Consider the following 19250-nt stretch of genomic DNA (forward strand, 5'->3'; position numbering starts at 1 on the left):
ATTCCTATTCGATTCTATTTCATATATAGTCTTGAGTAACACTTTCAGAATCCAGAGAAAAACCCTCAAAGATCTTTATAAGGCTGGAATTATGGGAAGTTTAATCTGGAATATTTGTACAGATGATTGGTTTAGATAAGACGTTTTTGTTTTAACTTATTCTGAAAGAAGACTCATCAATATGCTACTTTACGTGGTCATAAAATTATGGAACATTTGTGTTCAGTAATTTCAAACGTTGTTTCAGCAGCTTTTTATTTTAAATGTCCCAAAAAGGAAAATGGTTGGTGTTAGCATGTCGATTCACATCAAACTCCATCAACAAAACCAGTTTTTATCATATTTTTTGTTTAACAAACTCTGTAATATGTACTAAACAAATTTGTAATTACTGATCCTGACCATATAGCATTTTATTTAACAATCTGCTTAAATAGCTATTAACTTATAACGTTCAGCTAAATGCAGAAACATGAAGCCTAATTTGGAATTTAATAAAACGTAATTATATAGTTTTGAAGAGCAAAAGAATAGAAATAAGACATTTTCTCCATGAGACACATTTTGTGCTTCAGAAATGCTTTTGGTTTGAAAATCCGATGGCTTTCCTGTTCGTGCTGACGTGAACTTGACGTGCCGATGAAAGGCTCGCGGTGTGAGTTCGCTCGTGAAACATGAACCCGTCCATGGTTGCCGTGATTTCATTAAAAATAATTTTAATAAATAAATAAACTTTAATGGCTGAAGTTAAACAACAATAAACACTAATTTTACGCAGAAGTGACTCATGTCGTGACGTTATGTAAGAGAATATAGCGGAAACATCTGGCGGCTCTATTTATAATCTCTGATCTCATCCAAATCCGCTTTCAGAGCGAGGAACCATTAAATCTCATAAAGTGGAGCAAATGAAACATTACATGCATTGCACTGATACAAACACTGATAACCAAACCGTAAACGTGCAAATAAAAATAAAAAACGGACTAGTGGATAACATTTTTAGGAGGATAGCTTTGTGGAAACTTAAAAGTTTTCACGGAATTTCCACATTCAACATTTCAGGGAACGTTCTTGAACTTTTGTTCAGTTTGAAAAAGTTACGAAAGTCCCAAAGTTGATTTGACTGGTTAGATGCTGTAGTTCATATATCGGCCTGTTGGAGGCAGCCGCGTTGCTTCTAGTCTGCAGGAGGCCAAAGAAGAAGAAATCTCAACTACTCCTCTGTCCCACGTGACTGAGCGACTGCAGACATTAAAAGCTGATAAAAAGTCGAGACATAACCGCTAAGTTTGACCTGCCATCATGGATGAAGCGGATACGGTAAGCGCTGATAAGTAATTCAAACCTTTTGGAGTAAATGTCTCGCAGAAAATGGAGAGGTTGGTGTTAGCTAGTCCATCACCAAACTCCATCAACAGAACCTGTTGTTTGTGATATTTTCTGATAGACAAACTCTGCGACCTATTCTAAATCATTTTTAATTACCCATCCTGAATATACCGCATCTTATTTAACAATCGGCTAATATAGTCATTAACTAATAACTTTCAGCTAACTGCAAAAAAACATTACTTATTGGTCCAGATAATTTGTTTTGATAAAGAAGAAACAATCTGTATGTTGCTACAGATTCAAATAGTAGCCATGAAATTATGTAAGAGTTATTTTTATCAAATGTTTTCCTCGTTCGTTCGTTCGTCGTCTTCCGCTTTATCCGGAACCGGGTCGCGGGGGCAGCAGACTTAGCAGAGACCTCCAGAAACCTCCTCCAGCTCCTCCAGGGGGAGCCCAAGGCGTTCCCAGGCCAGCCGAGAGACATAGTCCCTCCAGCGTGTCCTGGGCCGTCCCCTGGGCCTCCTCCCGGTGGGACGTGCCTGGAACACCTCCCGAGGAAGGCGTCCAGGAGGCATCCGGTATAGATGCCCGAGCCACCTCAACTGGCTCCTCTCGATGTGGAGGAGCAGCGGCTCTACTCCGAGCTCCTCCTGGATGGCCGAGCTCCTCACCCTATCTCTAAGGGAGTGCCCGGCCACCCTACGGAGGAAGCTCATTTCAGCCGCTTGTATCCGGGATCTCGTTTTTTCGGTCATGACCCAAAGTTCATGGCCATAGGTGAGGGTAGGAACGTAGACCGACCGGTAAATTGAGAGCTTTGCTTTTTGGCTCAGCTCTCTCTTCACCACAATGGACCGGCACAGCGCCCCCATTACTGTGGCAACCGCACCGATCCGTCTGTCGATCTCCCGCTCCATTCTTCCCTCACTCGTGAACAAGACCCCGAGATACTTAAACTCCTCCACTTGAGGCAGGAACTCCCCTCCAACCTGAAGAGGACAAGCCACCCTTTTCTGCTCAAGAACCATGGCCTCGGACTTGGAAGAGCTGATCTTCATCTCAGCCGCTTCACACTCGGCTGTGAACCACCACAGCGCATGCTGTAGGTCTTGGCTAGAGGGGGCTAGCAGGACCACGTCATCTGCAAAAAGAAGAGACGAAATCCACTGGTCCCCAAACCAGACCCCCTCCAGCCCTTGGCTGCGTCTAGAAATCCTGTCCATAAAAGTTATGAACAGGACCGGTGACAAAGGGCAGCCCTGCCGGAGTCCAACATGCACCGGGAACAGGTCCGACTTAGTGCCGGCAATGCGGACCAAACTCCTGCTCCGCTTGTACAGGGACCGGATGGCCCCTAATAAAGGGCCCCCGATTCCATACTCCTGGAGCACCCCCCACAGGGCATCACGAGGGACACAGTCGAATGCCTTCTCCAGGTCCACAAAACACAAGTGGACCGGTTGGGCAAACTCCCATGAACCCTCGAGCACCCTGTAGAGGGTATAGAGCTGGTCCAGTGTTCCACGGCCGGGACGAAAACCACACTGTTCCTCCTGAAGCCGAGGTTCAACTATCGGTCGGACTCTCCTCTCCAATACCCTGGCGTAGGCCTTGTTTTCCCTTCAACCTAATTCAGGTTTTATTTTAAAAGTCATTTCAGAGGCTTTTTAATTTCATAAAATACTCTGGACAGAAATTATGAACCTGCAGATTTTTCTTTATTACAAATCATGAATTTAAAATGTCAAATGTTTTTGGCTATTTCATAAATATCAGAATCAGCTTTATTGCCAAGTTCGTAAATACAAACAAGGAATTTGACTCCGGTACACTTTGCTCTCTGGTTTTGTTTTTGCATTAAAGAATATACATATTTACAATATACACATATATAATAGAAAAGGTGCATTTGCAACATCTGTATGCTGTTGTTCTGTACTCTATTAAATGTTCAACAGAGAAACAGCCTGAGGGAAGAAACTCTCTCTGTGGCTGGTTTTAGTAAACAGTGCTCTGTAGCGCCACCTGAAGGTAAAACTCTGAACAGTTTATGTGCAGGGTGTGTGGGGTCTGCAGAGATTTTAGCAGCTCTTCTCCTGACCCTTGACCTGTATAAGTCCTGGATGGAGGGAAGGTCAGCTCTGATTATTCTCTCTGCATTCCTGATTATTCGTTGCAGTCTGGACCTGTCCGGTTTGGTGGATGATCCAAACCACACTGAGATGGATGAAGACAGGACAGACTGAATGATGGCAGTGGAGAAGATGACCAGCAGCTCCTGTGGAAGGTTGAACTTCTTGAGTTGCCTCAGGAAGTACAGTCTCTGCTGGGCCTTCTTTCGAACATTGTCTATGTGTGAAGACCATCTCAGGTCCTCAGAGATGGTGGTTCCTAAGAACTTGAAGTGGTCCACGGCCGATACAGTGTTGTTGAGGGGGGTGTATGGGGGTGGTGTTCTCCGAATGTCCACCACCATTTCCACAGTCTTGAGTGGGTTCAGTTCCAGGTAGTTCTGACCGCACCAGTGGACCAGCCGATCCACCTCCTGTCTGTATGCAGACTCATCACCGTCCTGGATCAGTCCAATGACAGTGGTGTCATCTGCAAACTTAAGGAGTTTCACGGACGAGTCCGATGAGGTGCAGTCATTTGTGTACAGAGAGAAGAGGAGTGGAGATAGAACACACCCCTGGGGGGCACCAGTACTTATTGATCTGGATCGGGAGAAGATGCTCCCCAGTCTCACCTGCTGCTGTCGGTCCGTCAGGAAGCTGTTGATCCACTGACAGGTGGAGGCTGGGACGTTGAGCTGGGTGAGCTTCTGGTGGAGGATGTCTGGTATGATGGTGTTGAAGGCCGAGCTGAAGTCTACAAACAGGATCCTGGCGTACGTCCCTGGGTGGTCGAGGTGTTGCAGGATGAAGTATAGGCCCAAGTTAACGGCATCATCTGCCGACCTGTTTGCTCGGTAAGTAAATTGCAGGAGGTCCAGCAGGGGGCCTGTGATGTCTTTCAGGTGCTTCAACACCAGAAGCTCAAAGGATTTCATGACCACAGACGTCAGGGCTACAGGCCTGTAGTCATTTAATCCTAGGATGGTGGGTTTCTTGGGAACCGGGATGATGGTGGATCGTTTGAGGCAGGAGGGGACCTCACATTTCTCCAGTGATTTGTTGAAGATCCTTGTGAAGATCGGAGCGAGTTGATTTGCACAGGTTTTCAGACATGATGGGGAGATGTTATCAGGTCCTCCAGCTTTCTTTGTTTTCATGCGATGAAAGAGCTTGTTTACATCTTCCTCGGAGATCTTCAGTGCAGGTAGAGGATCTGATGGTGGAGGGTTGGTTGTTTTATGGGAAGAACTTGTTCCTGAATGGGATGTAGAGGAGATGATTGGAGGTGTGAATGGCTTCTTGTCATGTCTGCAGTAGAAGCCATTCAGACAGTTGGCCAGGAGACGACTCTGTTCAGGATGGGTGGAGGGGCTCCTATAGGCAGTCAGGTTTCTCACACCGGTCCATACAGCTGAAGTGTCACCAGTAGAAAGGTTGTTCTTCAGCATCTCTTGGCTGCTTTGATCTCTTGTTATATTTAACAGGATATTACATCAGTGCTTTCAGGGTTGCCATCATCGTTGTAAAATGATTATTTTTGAAGATAGTTTCTATTAGCTGTTTAATTGTCTTTATTTGTTTATTTGTGACACTAATGGTAAAAGCCTATTGATGCTTAAATGTGCTTCCACTTGAAAAACATTTATTGAAAATAAATACAGGAAGTTAATAACAAAATGTACAGATTTTTCAAATTTGTCAGAAGGCCAAAAGATTTCAACCTCTTGATCTTATTTCAGCAAATTAAAATATTTTTTTTATAATCCTATTAAGTAATTTATATTTATTCTTTTATTACTGTGTTAAGTTTAAGTTCATATGAGTAAATAACAGCTGTTATGTTTCATTGTGACAGATGTATTGATTCATTCCTGCAGCTTGTTTTTAATAAGTAAAAATCCAGAGTCTCACCTTTTAATTGATCACACTGTAAGACTCAGCTCAGGTGTTTTAGTGTCTCTGGCCTCACCTGTCCCACTGTTGGGTCCCTATGTTCGGTTCCTCTGTTCAGGCCGAATACAGGGAGCCCTGCGCTCAATGCGCTGCCGTGAACTGGGGCATCTCGGACGAGGGTCGCTTCTACTGCAGGTCCTGCCACAACGTAATCGAGGTAAGTGACAAACTCCTGATGATCGCTGTTTTCAGGATTTGACTTTCAAAGTCACAAGCTTTTGAACATGTTCCTCTTTATGAAAAATAAATTTGACTAAAACGTCAAATTTTCAGATTTGTTGCTGCTACAACCTTCCAGTTCACTGCAGTCCCTCAGCCTTCCTGCAGGTGTCACTGTTGTGCCTTCAAGGTGTGATGTGTGATCTTATGTTGTTGGTGTTTTGTCCAAATGTCCTCAGAGAACCAGAGAGGTGATGGACATGTCCTTCACTCGCGACTCTAACAGAATTTCCTGGATCTCCAGTAAATCCAGAACCAGGAAGACGGGTCAGTATTTGCCTTCTCTTCCTTTTTCAGAGATAAAACCCTTGTTATTTCACGGTCTATTTATTTAACTTGGATTTTTCTGGAAATTATGACTTGTTACCAGAACTTTTCAGGGTTATTTAAATAACATATTTAAAAACAACTTCAACAGTGATCAACGTGCTTTACAGAGGTACAAAAAAGAGCCAAATACTAAGGGACAAAAAGATAATATATATATACAGTGGTACCTTGACTTACGAGTGTCCCAACTAGTGAGTTTTTTGACATACGAGTCGTCTCTCATCTGATTTTCTTTGAATTGAGAGCTAACATATGGGTTACTACTAGATCTACTACTACTACCTCACCACTAGTTTGTACAGGGAACCCCACAGTGATCCTGTGTCTCACTTTAAGCAGTTAGCTCACAGTGAAAGCATCCATATTGTGCTCGCATTTGTGCTTGCAGTTTTTTTGCTAAATGTTATTTTTCCAACCATGGTGCAAAGAAAGTGAGTGCGAAGGACAGTGCTGAGAAGAAAAAATGTATGATGTGCTTTGAATTAAAGAAAGAAATGATTGAAAAACATGACCAAGGTGTGTGTGTGTTGTTGACTTGACGATGCATTTCTATAATCTGCACCATACAGCACAAAGAGGTTTTTCAGGAAACGGGTGGAAAAGTTTCAACTGGGCGTGCGACGGCACCATTTAACAACGCTTGCCTAACTTATAACAGAAACCTTGAGCAGAGGGAGGATGAATCAGTCCTCATGAGACAGGTTATTATTGAAAATATCTGCAGATGAAAGTGTGGCGAAAAGGACAGAAATCTGTTAATAAGATTCGTATATTCAGTTCAGCCTTACTCCATCACCTCCGTCAGCATCACCTGATCTCCAAGGTAAATGTTGTACATTATACTTAATAAAGCCAGTTTATTGCAGTGCATTCTGTTGTATTGTGTTTTTATACTGAGCTCCATTACAGAAAAAAATAACCTCATAAGTAAAGGTACCACTGTATATGATAAATATTAACAGCCAGTTATTAAAGATGTTTTTAAATGAGACTGAAAAACATGGACAGTTGGAGCCTGTCTGATGGGTAGCTGCAATTTATTCCACAGTTTGGGGGCTATAACCTTTAACGCTCCATCACCTCTCTGAACCAGCCTGGACCTTCGTTCAGCTAAAAGCAAGAGATCATAAGATCTAAGGGACCAAGAGGGCCATATGGCTGCAGGAGGTCAGATACCCAGCAGCCTGTCCATTCAGTACCTATAAATCAACAAGAAAACTTTAAAATCAATTCTAAAATGAACAGGGAGCCAATAAAGAGAAGCTAGAACCGGGGAAATATGTTCACGGCTTTCGTTTGGGTCAGAAGATGAGCTGCAGTGTTCTGGACCAGCTGCAGCTGTGCGACGGCGCCCTGACTAGTTACAATAATCTAATTTTTCCAATAAACTCGTTTTTCACACCTCAATAATTTTCAAATTATCAGTGGCTTTTCAATGATTTGTTCCTCAGACCGCGGCAACGTCTGGATGCTGTGTGAAGTTTTCCAGTTCATCCTGAAGAACCAGGCCGACGCTCTGCTCAGACTGGGAGTCAGTCCTGGATTTAAGGTACGCTTTGGTCCTTCCCAATTGATCCAATATTTGCAGCTGAAACCCATCGGACCAGTTTGACCATCTTGGTTGTTTCAGGACGACGTGCTGTCTCAGCTGTGGAGACTCTATCTGCAGAAGAGCCAACAGGCGTACACCAGAAACCCGATTAACAGTTTTAAGTTTAAACAGGTCAGTTTTCTCTTTATTAATCACTTCGTTGATTTTTTTTTATTTTTAAGATCATTTTCAGTCAACATTTTTTAATTTGTTTTCAGATTTTTGTCACATCTTTACCATTTGTTTCTGTTGTTTTTTGACACTTTCTTTACTTGAAACTTTAGTGTTATTTTTACTATTTTTGGGCATTTTTTATATGTGAAAAATACCTTTATTTTTTATTTATGTTCACTCTGTTTTTGTTAAAATTTTGTATTTGGGCAGAGTTTTATTTTATTTTATTTAGTTAAAATTCACCTTGTATGTTTACAATTAATTTCTGACATTTTTATTTTGTTTTCCCGTCTTTAGTAATGTATGTAAATCTTACAGTTTTTTGGTCATTTTATTTAGTCAGTTTAGTTTTTATTTATTTTCAAAACAAAAAAAATGCTAATTTCTGTTTTTCTGTTAATATTTTTTTATAAATGTTTTCACTATGCTCATTCTGTTTAAATCCCCTACTTGTATCATGTACTTTTTATGGGTTGTTTAAACTTTATGATGCATACATTTTGTGACATTCAGATTTTTCTTTTTGATGATTTTCATTTGTTGGTCAGTTTTATAGTGTCAGGGCTAATGGTAAAATTTATAAATCTAAGTTATGATTTTTCTTCTTAACATTTTTTCATCCTTAATAAAATTGTTATAACAGATTTATAAAAGCATTCACAAAAATCATTGATTAGTTTTCCACTTAATTTTGTCTGTGTTTTCCCATCAGAAAGGGTTGGATTCGGATTCGGGCAGCGCAGCAGATTCTGTTCTGTCGGGGAGTTTCACAGATACCGGGTCAAATCTGCACAGCTCTGCTGACTGTAATGCAGGTACTACACAAACGTCAAACCACACTGGCCAACTCATGGACTAGTTTCTTTCTAGTATCCAACAGCAAAGGTGTTGAAAATAATAAGGTTCTGTTTGCATGTTGTGGTAGCGAGCAACAGAAATTACTAATATTAAGAGAGTCCATTTATTTTTGAGGAAAACCGTAGATTTTAAGCTGTAACAATCGGTTGAAATGTTCCTTTTAACCTCAGAGAGCGGCAGTGATCGGGGGAGATCAGGGCAAAGCGGCACATGCTCGACGGCTTCATGGAAGCGGAGTCGCAGCCTGATGACCATGGAGAAGACTTTGGCTCTGATTCACCTGGCTCTGGTTTGGAGCCGCGAAGCTTTGACGCTTAGCGACCTGCTCAGGTTACATCAACACACACCTGGATGATCATGTTACCACTTTAGATAAAGCTGTGCTAAATAACAATGCATGTTTAATTTAGCAGATTATAGCTTAATAAAAAAGTTGCATCTCCCACATAAACAAGCATTAGAAAGGGAGTTCCCCAGGGCTCTGGATTCAGACCCATGATTTTCTTGCTTCCTTATAGTAAAACCTTTGCATCTGTCACTGAAGACTAGGACTTCCATTCATTTATTCTCTGTCCATCCTTATAGAAATCCAGAGCCAGATACTATAGTTTTTTTCCAAACAGCAGGACGTTCTTCTGTTGATTAAAAGTTTTTCTTTGATCTTTAGCTACTTCTAAACAAACATTTTACCCTGACCTGTGTGTGATTTCAGGCTGGTGAAAGATGATCACGTCCCATACGTGACTGCCTACGAGCAACTTCCTGAAGAGATGAAGCTCTGTGGTCGGGTTGCTCTACTTTTCCATATCAAGGTTAGTCACTGGTACTTCACTTTACTAATTCAATTCAATTCAAAAATACTTTATTAATCCCAAAGGGAAAATAAATGTTGTTATAGCTCATATTATGAAGGTTTCCTCAAAGAGCCGTTGTAGATGCTGATGGCTGTGGGCAGGAAGGATCTCCTGTAGCTCCGTCTTACAGCAGATCTGAACAAGCCTCTGACTGAAGACACTCTGTTGTTGTAGGACAGTCTCATGAAGAGGATGCTCAGGGTTCTCCATAATGTTCTTCATTTTATGAAGAATCCTTCTTTCCACAATGATCTCCAGAGGTTCTAGAGGAGTCCCCAGAACAGAACCAGCCTTTTTTATCAGCATGTTGAGCTTTTTTAAGTCCCTGGTTCTGATGCTGCTTCCCCAGCAGATGATGGTAGAAGAGATCACACTTTCCACAACAGACTTATAGAAGATATGCAGCATCTTGCTGCAATCACCAAAGGACCTAAGCTTCCTCAAGAAGTACAGTCTGCTCTGTCCCTTGTAGATGGCTTCACAGTTGCATCTTCATTCTAGTCTGTTGTCCAGATGAACACCGAGGTATTTATTATCCTCCACCACCTCCACTTCTTCTCCCATGATAGAAATAGTTTTTGACTTATTCCTGTTTCTCTTAAAATCTACAATCATCTACTTTGTTTTAGTCACGTTCAAAATGAGATGATTGTTTCCACACCATGCTACAAAGCGGTCCACCACCTTCCTGTACTCAGCTTCTTCTCCATCTCTGATCCACCCCACGACTGCAGAATCATCTGAGTATTTCTGCAGATGACACGAGTCTGTCTTGTACTGGAAGTCTGAGGTGTACAGAGTGAAAAGGAATGGTGAGAGTACAGTCCCCTGTGGAGCTCCTGTGCTGCTGACTACCTGGTTAGACTCACAACCCTTCAGTCTCACAAACTGTGGTCTGTTTGTCAGGTAGTCTTTGATCCAGGAGATTGTTGAGGCCTCCACCTGAGTCTTCTGGAGTTTCTGACAAAGCAAATCAGGTTGGATTGTATTAAATGTTCTGGAGAAATCAGAGAACATGATCCTCACAGAGCTGCTGGCTTTGTCCAGATGACAGTGGGTTTGTTGAAGCAGGTGTATGATGGCATCTTCAACTCCAACTCCACAGCGATAAGCAAACTGAAGGAGGTCCTGATGGTTTACTGTTTGCTTACTCAGGTGGGCCAACAGGAGTCTCTCTAGGACCTTCATGATGTGAGATGTCAGGGCAACAGGTCCATAGTCATTGAGGACTGATGGGTGAGTTTTCTTTGGTACCAGAACAAGACAGGAGGTCTTCCACAACACCGGAACCTTCTTCTGGGCAAGGCTAAGGTTGAAGAGGTGCTGCAGAATCCCACAGAGCTGCTCTGCACAGACCTTCAGGACTCTAGGGCTGACATGATCTGGACCTGCAGCCTTATTCCTATTCAGTCTCTCCAGTTGTCTCTTCACCTGACTTCTTGAGACACACAGGTGGAAGGGGGAAGTAAAGGAAGCATCAGCATCTTCTGATATGGTTGAAGGCAAACATGTAGAAGCAGAAGGGTCTAGGGCTGAGGTGGAAGATAAAAAATGTGAGGTGTTACTGGACAGCTGTGGGTCCTGTGGGTCAAAGGAAGGTGGAATGTCTGTTTGGCTGTGAGCAGGAGAGGAGGATGCTGAGCTTGTTTCTGAACTGAACCTATTGAAGAATGTGTTCAGTTTATTGGTTCTGTCCAGACCTCCATCGGTCGGATCATCCTTCTGCTTGAAGCCTGTGATCTTCTTCATCCCTGTCCACACATCTCTGATATTGTTTTGCTGGAGCTGCTCTCCAGCTTCTTCTTGTACAACTCCTTGCTGTCTCTTATCTTGACTTGAAGTTGCTTCTGTATAATCCTCAATAATTCTCTGTCTCCCTCTCTGAAGGCTCTTTTTTTCTTGTTAAGCAGGTCCTTCAGGTCACTGGTTATCCAAGGCTTGTTATTGGGGAAGCATCTCACGGTTCTGGTGGGGATGATGTTATCCACACAGAAGTTTATATAGTCGATTACACACTCAGTCATGGCATTTATGTCCTCTCCATGTGGCTGGCACAGTGCGTCCCAGTCTGTAGCCTCAAAGCAACCTTGCAGAGCTTCTTCAGCTTCCTGTGACCATTTTCTCACAGTCCTCTTTATTACAGGTTGCCTCTGAACAAGGGGTTTATATTTCGAGCAGAGAAAAACAAGATTGTGATCTGATTTGCCTAGAGGAGGTCTTGCTGTAGAGATGTATGAGTCCTTGACATTTGCATAAAACAAATCCAATGTTTTGTTTTCTCTGGTAGAGCAGCTGATAAACTGTTGAAATGTTGGAAGTGTAGCAGAGAGTGAAGCATGGTTAAAATCACCAGAAATTGCCACAAAAGCATTGAGGTTTTGTGTCTGTAGCTTAGCAACAACTGAGCTGATGGGAACACATGCAGTGTCGGCAACAGCTAAAGGTGGAATGTAAACTGTTGCCAAAATAACACTGGTGAACTCTGGGTAAATAATGTGGACAAAAAATTACTGCTAACAGTTCAATATCTGGACTGCAGAGATGACACTTCACAGTTACATGTCCTGGATTACACCATCTGTTGTTCACAAGTACTGCCAGTCCACCTCCTTTACATTTGCCGCTCCTCTTTAAATCTCTGTCTGCTCGTATGGTTAAAAAGCCCGTCAGAGAGACGCTGGAGTCGGGGATATGATCCTGCAGCCATGTCTCAGTAAAACACATGATACTGCATGCCCGGTACTCTGGCTGGGTCCTTTGTAGGGCTTGGAGTTCATCCAACTTGTTTCCCAACGATCTCACATTGCCCATCATAATCGATGGAAGAGATGGTTTGAACTTCCTCCTTCTCTCTCTTCTCTTTGCTCCTGCTCTGCATCCACGGCATCTCCTTTTCAACTCATCAGGGATTTGGGGTTGTAGTTGAAGTATTATTTGAGCTTTTGAGATATTAATCAGCTGTAGATTAAAAAAACAACAACACCTTGTTGCTATGGTGATGCATCATAACAAATGTCGAAAAGTAAAAATTTATCAGCAAAAAAATTCCTTCCGTAAAACATCTGATACCAGAGAGGAGTCACCCAAAAAAATCTATTTTTATCCACCTCAAGAGGAATTTGAGTTCTTAAAAAGAATTAATCAGAATGAAAAGTGACAAAGCCATTTCAACCTGATGCCACCTTGGGCGTCACAATTCTAGAACTCCTAAAGAATTGACAAACATAATTTATAATGTAATACAACCGGAAGAACCGTATAATGTTACATGCTCATACAAACGATGTTATTGCTACATGCTAATACTAAGTTAAGCATCGTTATGCTAATGTCTATTGCTGGTATCTGATTTTCAGACTTTTCATAAATGCTCAAACACAATTCAATTCAAAAATACTTTATTAATCCCAAAGGGAAATTAAATAATAATAATAATAATAATAATTTATTTTTATTTATAATAAAAATACAATAATTGTAATGCTTATGTCAAAGTAATATGATTTGCAACTTGCTAATGCTGACCATACCATGCTAATGTCTACAACTAATTACTGTTACTTTTACACATGATACAAATAAATCACAAAAATAACCAATAAATTCATGAAAGTCAACTAAATTACACAACAAAATGAGAAGACTGAACCTGCTAATGGGTAATGCTGATGTAATCAGCTAATAATTATGATTTTCAGACTTGTCAATATGCACAGCCACAAGTATTAACCCGACATTTAGGCTTTTTTGCAGCTTGTCCTTGATTTTAGTCTGTGGTTGTGAGAAATAACTGGGAAACTGTCCTGAATCCAAATTAAAAAACTTGTTCTTTAGTCTAAACAGTAAACATTCTAAAGATACATTTCAAAGTGCTGTGGTACAGCTCAGTTAAATGCATTTACAAAGATGTCAATTCTCATTACCTCCTCAGCAAAGATCCAGACAAATTCTGGCAGCCGTTCCAAACATTGGAGAACCACTGATCCAAACAGCTTTTTTTCAAGAATTTGGGTCTTTGGAATGATAATTGTGATGCTGGATCAGAACTTTCGCAATGTATTTTTTATAATCTGCTAAAGGTTGGTCCTGCTTCTTTTTGTTCTTGTTCTGCAGAATATTCCATCTCATCGCTCAATCCACAAAATGGCCCAGGGCCTGGTTATGTTCCTGCAGCTTCCTGCTTTTCCTCCAATCAACCCACAAACCTTGCTGCACCCAACTCTGCTCAGCCTGCGTTACCTGACTGACGCTAACCTGCCCGGTAACACCCTCACCTGCATGAGCTCGTTAGTTCCACAGACTGGTACCAGAACCACTAACATTCCTTCTGTTGCTTCCTGTCTTCAGACGAGCTCCACAGGTGGGTTTGCATCCTGATGGACCGCGCTGATATGGCCAATCAGAAGCGCCACACGTTGGACCTCGCGTCACATCCTGCCCTGCCACTGTACGACCTGCAGGCCGCCGCCCTCATCATCGTCACGATGAAGGTGTTGTTTGGCCTGGATGACCACACCGAGTGGTAACTTCACACACCTGAACTGTTGTCAGGAAGACCTCACAATCTGCACCTTTGTGACTGTGGCTTCTCTGTTTTAGGAATTTATCAAATGAGGCTGGTTCCCATGACGATTTAGGTTGGTCCTCTTTGTTGCTGCTCTGTACTAATGTTCTGTCTGGTTCCTTTCATGCACTCATGTGGTGTAAATAATTTAGCGGCCCTAATTCATTGGGTTGTATTGTAGTGGTATAAAAATAAAAAGCTAAACAGTTAAGCCATTATTTGCATTTTTTGTGATGTCCGGTTTGGTGCTGATTCACAGGAGACCTGTTCAGCTTCAGGAGGTGGTACAGACTGGTTCAGGCCGCTTTGATCCAAGCTCAGCAGAGGAGGAACCAGGACATTGCCAGGTGAGACACTTTAGACGGTCTGCAAGTCTGGGTTCAGGGTTAACTGCGAAGCGACACAGAGCGCAAAGCGAACATTTATTTACTCTTAGTTTTAGTTTACATTGCTGGGGGCTGCAGGTCTGTCAGCAGGGTTCTGAAGGTAATTATATGATTTAATATGTTCAACAACTTGTGTTAATGCTAATTTTAATTATTTGTCTTTTTTACAGGAAACAGTGGAAAGGAAAGAAACCGTTTTTCACAGACAAGAGGGACAAATATTTTGTGATGAAGAGGAGAAGTAAGAATCAGAATAAACACTAAAACATCTTTTTATTGTTTTAACTGTTTGACTGCAGAACAGTCAGGCTTAAAATGTCATTTCCAAACAGTTTGACGTTCATCACTCTACAGACAGGCAGGTTATTCCCAAGAGGAAGACCTTTAAAACATTATGGACATCCCAGCAAATTTACCCGAACATCAGAGAGCTTCATCCCAGACTGCAGATCTCATTTAGCAGGTTAAAGGTCATAACAGGACAACTAGAAAAAAGGCTGAAGCAGTTCAGGTGGTCTGGAAGTCTCAAGCATGGTGGTGGAGGTGTGATAATTCTTGCTTTTGTGTAGCAGCAGTTGAGTTTTATTATGTGCTAAGTGGAAGGAGAGCGCCTCTTCTCTCTAATAATAATAAAACAGCAAAGCTGCTGTTGAATGAACCACAAGACCTGTAGAGCCATGTTCTTTGGACAGAGAACATCAGAGTAGAGACGTTTCACCATAATGGACAGCGTCATGTTTGAAACGGAACCAAACACCACATTCAACTGCCAAGCACAGTGGTGGAGGCACAGTTATGTGGGTTTTTTGGGGTTTTTTTGCACCTTGCACTCACTAAGTCACCCATCAACATATCTGAATCCCCCAAAGGATTGTAGAGCCATTGGTCCAACAGCTGATGTTCTGCTAGAACTGGGTCATCAACAGATCAATGTGCCTAAATGGTCCAGTCAAAGTCCAGACCCAAAACCCTCTGAAATGCTTTGGTGGTACCTTTTTTAAGAGAGCGGTGTAAAAAAGAATGCGAACAACCCTCAGTCAGCTGAATTACTGTCTTCATACGTTTTATTTTGAAATGGAGATTATCCCGACCCAAATCATCAGAACTTTGGAGAACTGTCCATCTGCATGGTTTTATTGGGACTTCGATGGTAGTGCTCAGGTTCACCATCATGTGGCATGTTGTTTTTTTATTTAAGGAACAAAACCAAAAACTTTGAAAAATTTGAAAACCAAACTGAAACGTGTCACCAGTAACTCTAAGGTTTCTGCTTGGTTCTGTGCAGGAATATCAGACAATGTCCAGATGTCTTTAAAGAAGCTGACTTCTCGTCCGGCGCCTGTCCAGGATGTCGCTCCCTCCAGCTTCCAGTTCTGCTGGGGGAGCGAGGACGGGTCAGACGGGCCCAGTCTGCAGCACATGAAGCTGGGTAAAGTCGTCTCCCTGAATCACGATGTCTCGACTCCCTCGAACTTCAAATACTGGCATCCACCTCTCCGGACCTGCAAACCCCGGTGAGTCTAGGAAAGCTCAGCCAGTTGTTGAAGCTTGTTGCAATAAACTCAGACATGTCCTCCTCCTCTGCAGGAGTTGCACCAGTCATTACTCCATCATGGAGCCGACGCTGCCGCGCTCCTTCGTTTGGATGCTGCAGCTCTTCTCCTTCATGCTGGACGTGGAGCCCTGGTATCTGTTCGAAGAGGTGCTGGAGGTGGAGAGAAGAGTTTTTGGCATCAAAACACCGCAGAGCGGACAACAGATTCCGATCGGGGGACAGAACGAGACCGGGAGCAATACAAAGAAATGGAACAGGAACTGTGAAACGAAGCAGGACTCGAAAAGTGGAGACCCAGTAAGGAAACCCAAAAGCTGAACAAAAGGAGAAAATAGATTGTTACATTTTGTTACTCAGCTGTATAATAGAAACATTTTTGTAATAAACCCCAAAATCCTTCTACCAGGACCGATCCCAAAAAGTAACAGGAAGCAGTGCTTTAATAAAACCAGAAAATATGTTGAACCTGTGGAAAGATCATTTATGTTTAGAAATGTCATCAATCATTTTATTTGATTATATTTTACAGAAAACACCAGAGGCAGATATTACCAAATCATTTAAACATTTAATAGAGCCATACTGTCTGTAGTAGTTAATAAGCATGAACATCTGTTGGTTTTACTTCATCTGCTTTGTTTGGAAACAAAGAACCTGCGGGGAGCTGCAGTGGCAGGGGAACGACCAGCAGGGGGAGACAAACTAAAGCGTGGAGCTCGTACTGAAAATCAGCTTTTCTGTTTCACATCGACAGAATGAAACTTATCACCGAGCTGAATCCACTTTCTGGAATGTTTTCTTTCCACTGAGCATCAATAGCCAGGAATGTTTTCTCTTCCTGCTGTTAAATACAGAAAATAAATGAAATAAAACCGGGTTTTAAGCTGCAGATTCATTCAGTCAGGCTGCTGCATGGTCTGCTGTTGCTGTTGCCATGGAGATAGTACAACAAGCAGCCAATTGGCCAATGATATGGTGCTGCGTTCACTTACTGAAGGTTATTTTGTGATTCTCCACAGATCTTTAGCTGTAAGCAGTCATGGTTCACCTTTCCCCCACAGTATCTTTCGGATCTCACGTTTCATTATGTTGTGTTCAAATAAACCTGATTTTATTTTACTTTTTTGTAGTTTTAAAAAAATGTTTCCATATATTTAGCCTTCCAGGCTCTCTGATGTTCATTTGGGGATTTTAGCTGCTTTTGTTTTTTTTTTTTTACTCTGTTTCAATACACTGCCTTTTACATTAAAATATTTTTGGTTAAGTTTTGGCCCTTCGATGGACTGGCGACCTGCCCAGGGTGAACCCCGCCTCTCGCCCATAGACTGCTGGAGATGAGCACCAGCTTCCCTGCGACCCACTATGGAAGAAGCGGTAGAAAATGACTGACTGACTGGTTAAGTCTATTAATTTTGACGGGTGAATAATTTTGGGATCAAAAGGTGCCTAAACTCAAGAGATGGACCAGTTGACACAACTGACCTGAAACTCCTATAACAAATAACTGATGGCATGAGGTTCTTCATCAGCCTGATGCAAGCTGCATTTCTAGGAATGATGTGTCCTCTGTGTTAGTTTTGGTGTTCCACAGGGTTCTGAATCGGGACTCAATGTTTTGTTGAGTTCTGTGTATCCAGCAAAACCATTAGGACCTAATTTTGGACTGTGGTGCCACCTAGCTTTCGTAATGTGATAAAGCAATACATACATAAAGAAATAGATAACCTACATTGTCGTTTTAGATCTGAAACCTTTGTTAAAATAATTATTGTGCAAAAAATAATTAACAGTTCTCCAGGTTTTATTAAGGTCCTTTTTAGAGTTTTTCTTTTTGGATTATATTTGTTTTTTCACTCACAGACACCTTTGCGAGAACCAATTTTCAACTGTATGTTAAACAAACCGAAAAGTCACAACTTGATTATTTTTGTCCAAAAGATTCTGAGCATTTTTCTTCTTTAGTAAAACGGTTTCTAAAAGTCTGAAGCACCGACCTGATTAAGCAGATCCGCCATAAATTAGGTTGATCCGTTTCATTTTTATGAGTAAATTCAGTGGCAACGTGTCTTAAAAGCGAGAAATAATAGTTGGGAGGAAAATAAACGATTCTTGTCCAGCTGCAGGGTTCATCCATGAAGCACAGCGGAGGTTGAGTCATGGTTGGGGCTGATGTTGAAGACTGGGATTATGAACACGGAACCAGTCTCTTTTGGACCGTATGTTGCAGTGATGTCGAACAGAGATGGACCAGATACCTTTAAGCTCAGAACTGAACATTACTGAAGCAGCTGGAGAACTTCCTGTCAGACAATAGAAAACACAGCATGATAAAAGATGTTTAGTGACACAATGAAATGGAAAATACTGCATGCTGTAATAAAGTAGAATAACCCTTTAATCCTGGTAAAGCAGGACAGCTGAGGAAATAAAAACCATTTAAAATACCTGTGAAATTGGGATGTTTTTCACTAATAATCTCCATTATTTTTACAAATTTAGATGTGTGAGAATAAAGCATCTCAGATTGACTCATAAACAGCAACTTTAATGTCTGTAGGAACTTCAGTGTTCAGCTGAAGAACGCTTCAGGTTCTCCTTCAGATCAGTCGACTGTGAAACAGGACGTCAAAGGTTTTCCTTTTTTTCCCATTTTTTCCATGTTTGGGGCGTCTGGAGAATCGACTGGGATAAAAAAGAAAGGAAAACACGGCCCAGTTTCCTGATTTAGAAAAAGGTTCCCCCTACTGCTGTCAGGCTGCTGATATAAACCATCTGGAAGACGTCCAGGTTTCTCACGCTGGGTTCCTGGAAAGCAAACAGGCTCTCTGTGCCGAGGATTCAGGATCGACTGCTGGCTCTGCGTCGCCTCGGACCTCAAAACATGAGGAAGAGGAGGAGTTTCTGTGGCTCAGACGATTAAATGCCATAAAGGAGAAAATATTTAGGTTATAAATCCAAACTTTAAGGAGTCAATATACCTTTTTAATGTGAATTAACACAAAATAGATTCATTTTTCTCACATGAAACCTGTTTTTGTTTTAAGAAAATGTATTTTAGTTTTTGTAGGAATAAACAGCAGCTTAAAAAGACATTTTTGAAAAGCAAAGAAAGAATCTATAAATCATTCATTTAAAACTGAATGTGTACAAATAATTTCTGCTTTTAAATGTTCACGGGAAAAGATTTTGAATTGTTATTTTTGTCTAATGATAAACTTAGTTTGTAAATTTCTGAAAACATTTTTTCCAAAATTACATTTCTTATTTTTTCCTGTTAAAATCTCAAATTTTGACTTTGTTTAATTCTCAGTTTG

At 41.6% G+C, this 19250-nt stretch overlaps 1 protein-coding gene and 1 long non-coding RNA gene across 2 annotated transcripts; one reads left to right on the forward strand and one right to left on the reverse strand.

The window, feature by feature from the left end:
- The first annotated feature begins 1185 nt into the window (after positions 1-1185).
- On the forward strand, positions 1186-17055 carry taf1b (TATA box binding protein (Tbp)-associated factor, RNA polymerase I, B). The gene is made up of 15 exons (XM_047388255.1): positions 1186-1323; positions 5464-5562; positions 5804-5891; positions 7406-7503; positions 7585-7677; positions 8432-8534; positions 8748-8907; positions 9290-9389; positions 13545-13692; positions 13779-13953; positions 14031-14068; positions 14255-14342; positions 14552-14622; positions 15667-15895; positions 15969-17055. Exons 1-15 carry the CDS (start codon positions 1306-1308, stop codon positions 16252-16254), a joined length of 1794 nt encoding a protein of 597 aa, XP_047244211.1. The 5' UTR covers positions 1186-1305; the 3' UTR covers positions 16255-17055.
- Positions 17056-17719: 664 nt separating this feature from the next.
- Positions 17720-19006, reverse strand: LOC124882092. The gene is made up of 2 exons (XR_007041815.1): positions 18382-19006; positions 17720-18236 (listed from the first exon to the last, which is right to left on the reverse strand). It is a non-coding gene; the product is annotated as an uncharacterized LOC124882092 (long non-coding RNA).
- Positions 19007-19250: the final 244 nt, after the last annotated feature.

This window comes from Girardinichthys multiradiatus, chromosome 15, assembly GCF_021462225.1.
Source record: "Girardinichthys multiradiatus isolate DD_20200921_A chromosome 15, DD_fGirMul_XY1, whole genome shotgun sequence".
In the NCBI taxonomy this organism is placed as follows: Eukaryota; Metazoa; Chordata; class Actinopteri; order Cyprinodontiformes; family Goodeidae; genus Girardinichthys; species Girardinichthys multiradiatus.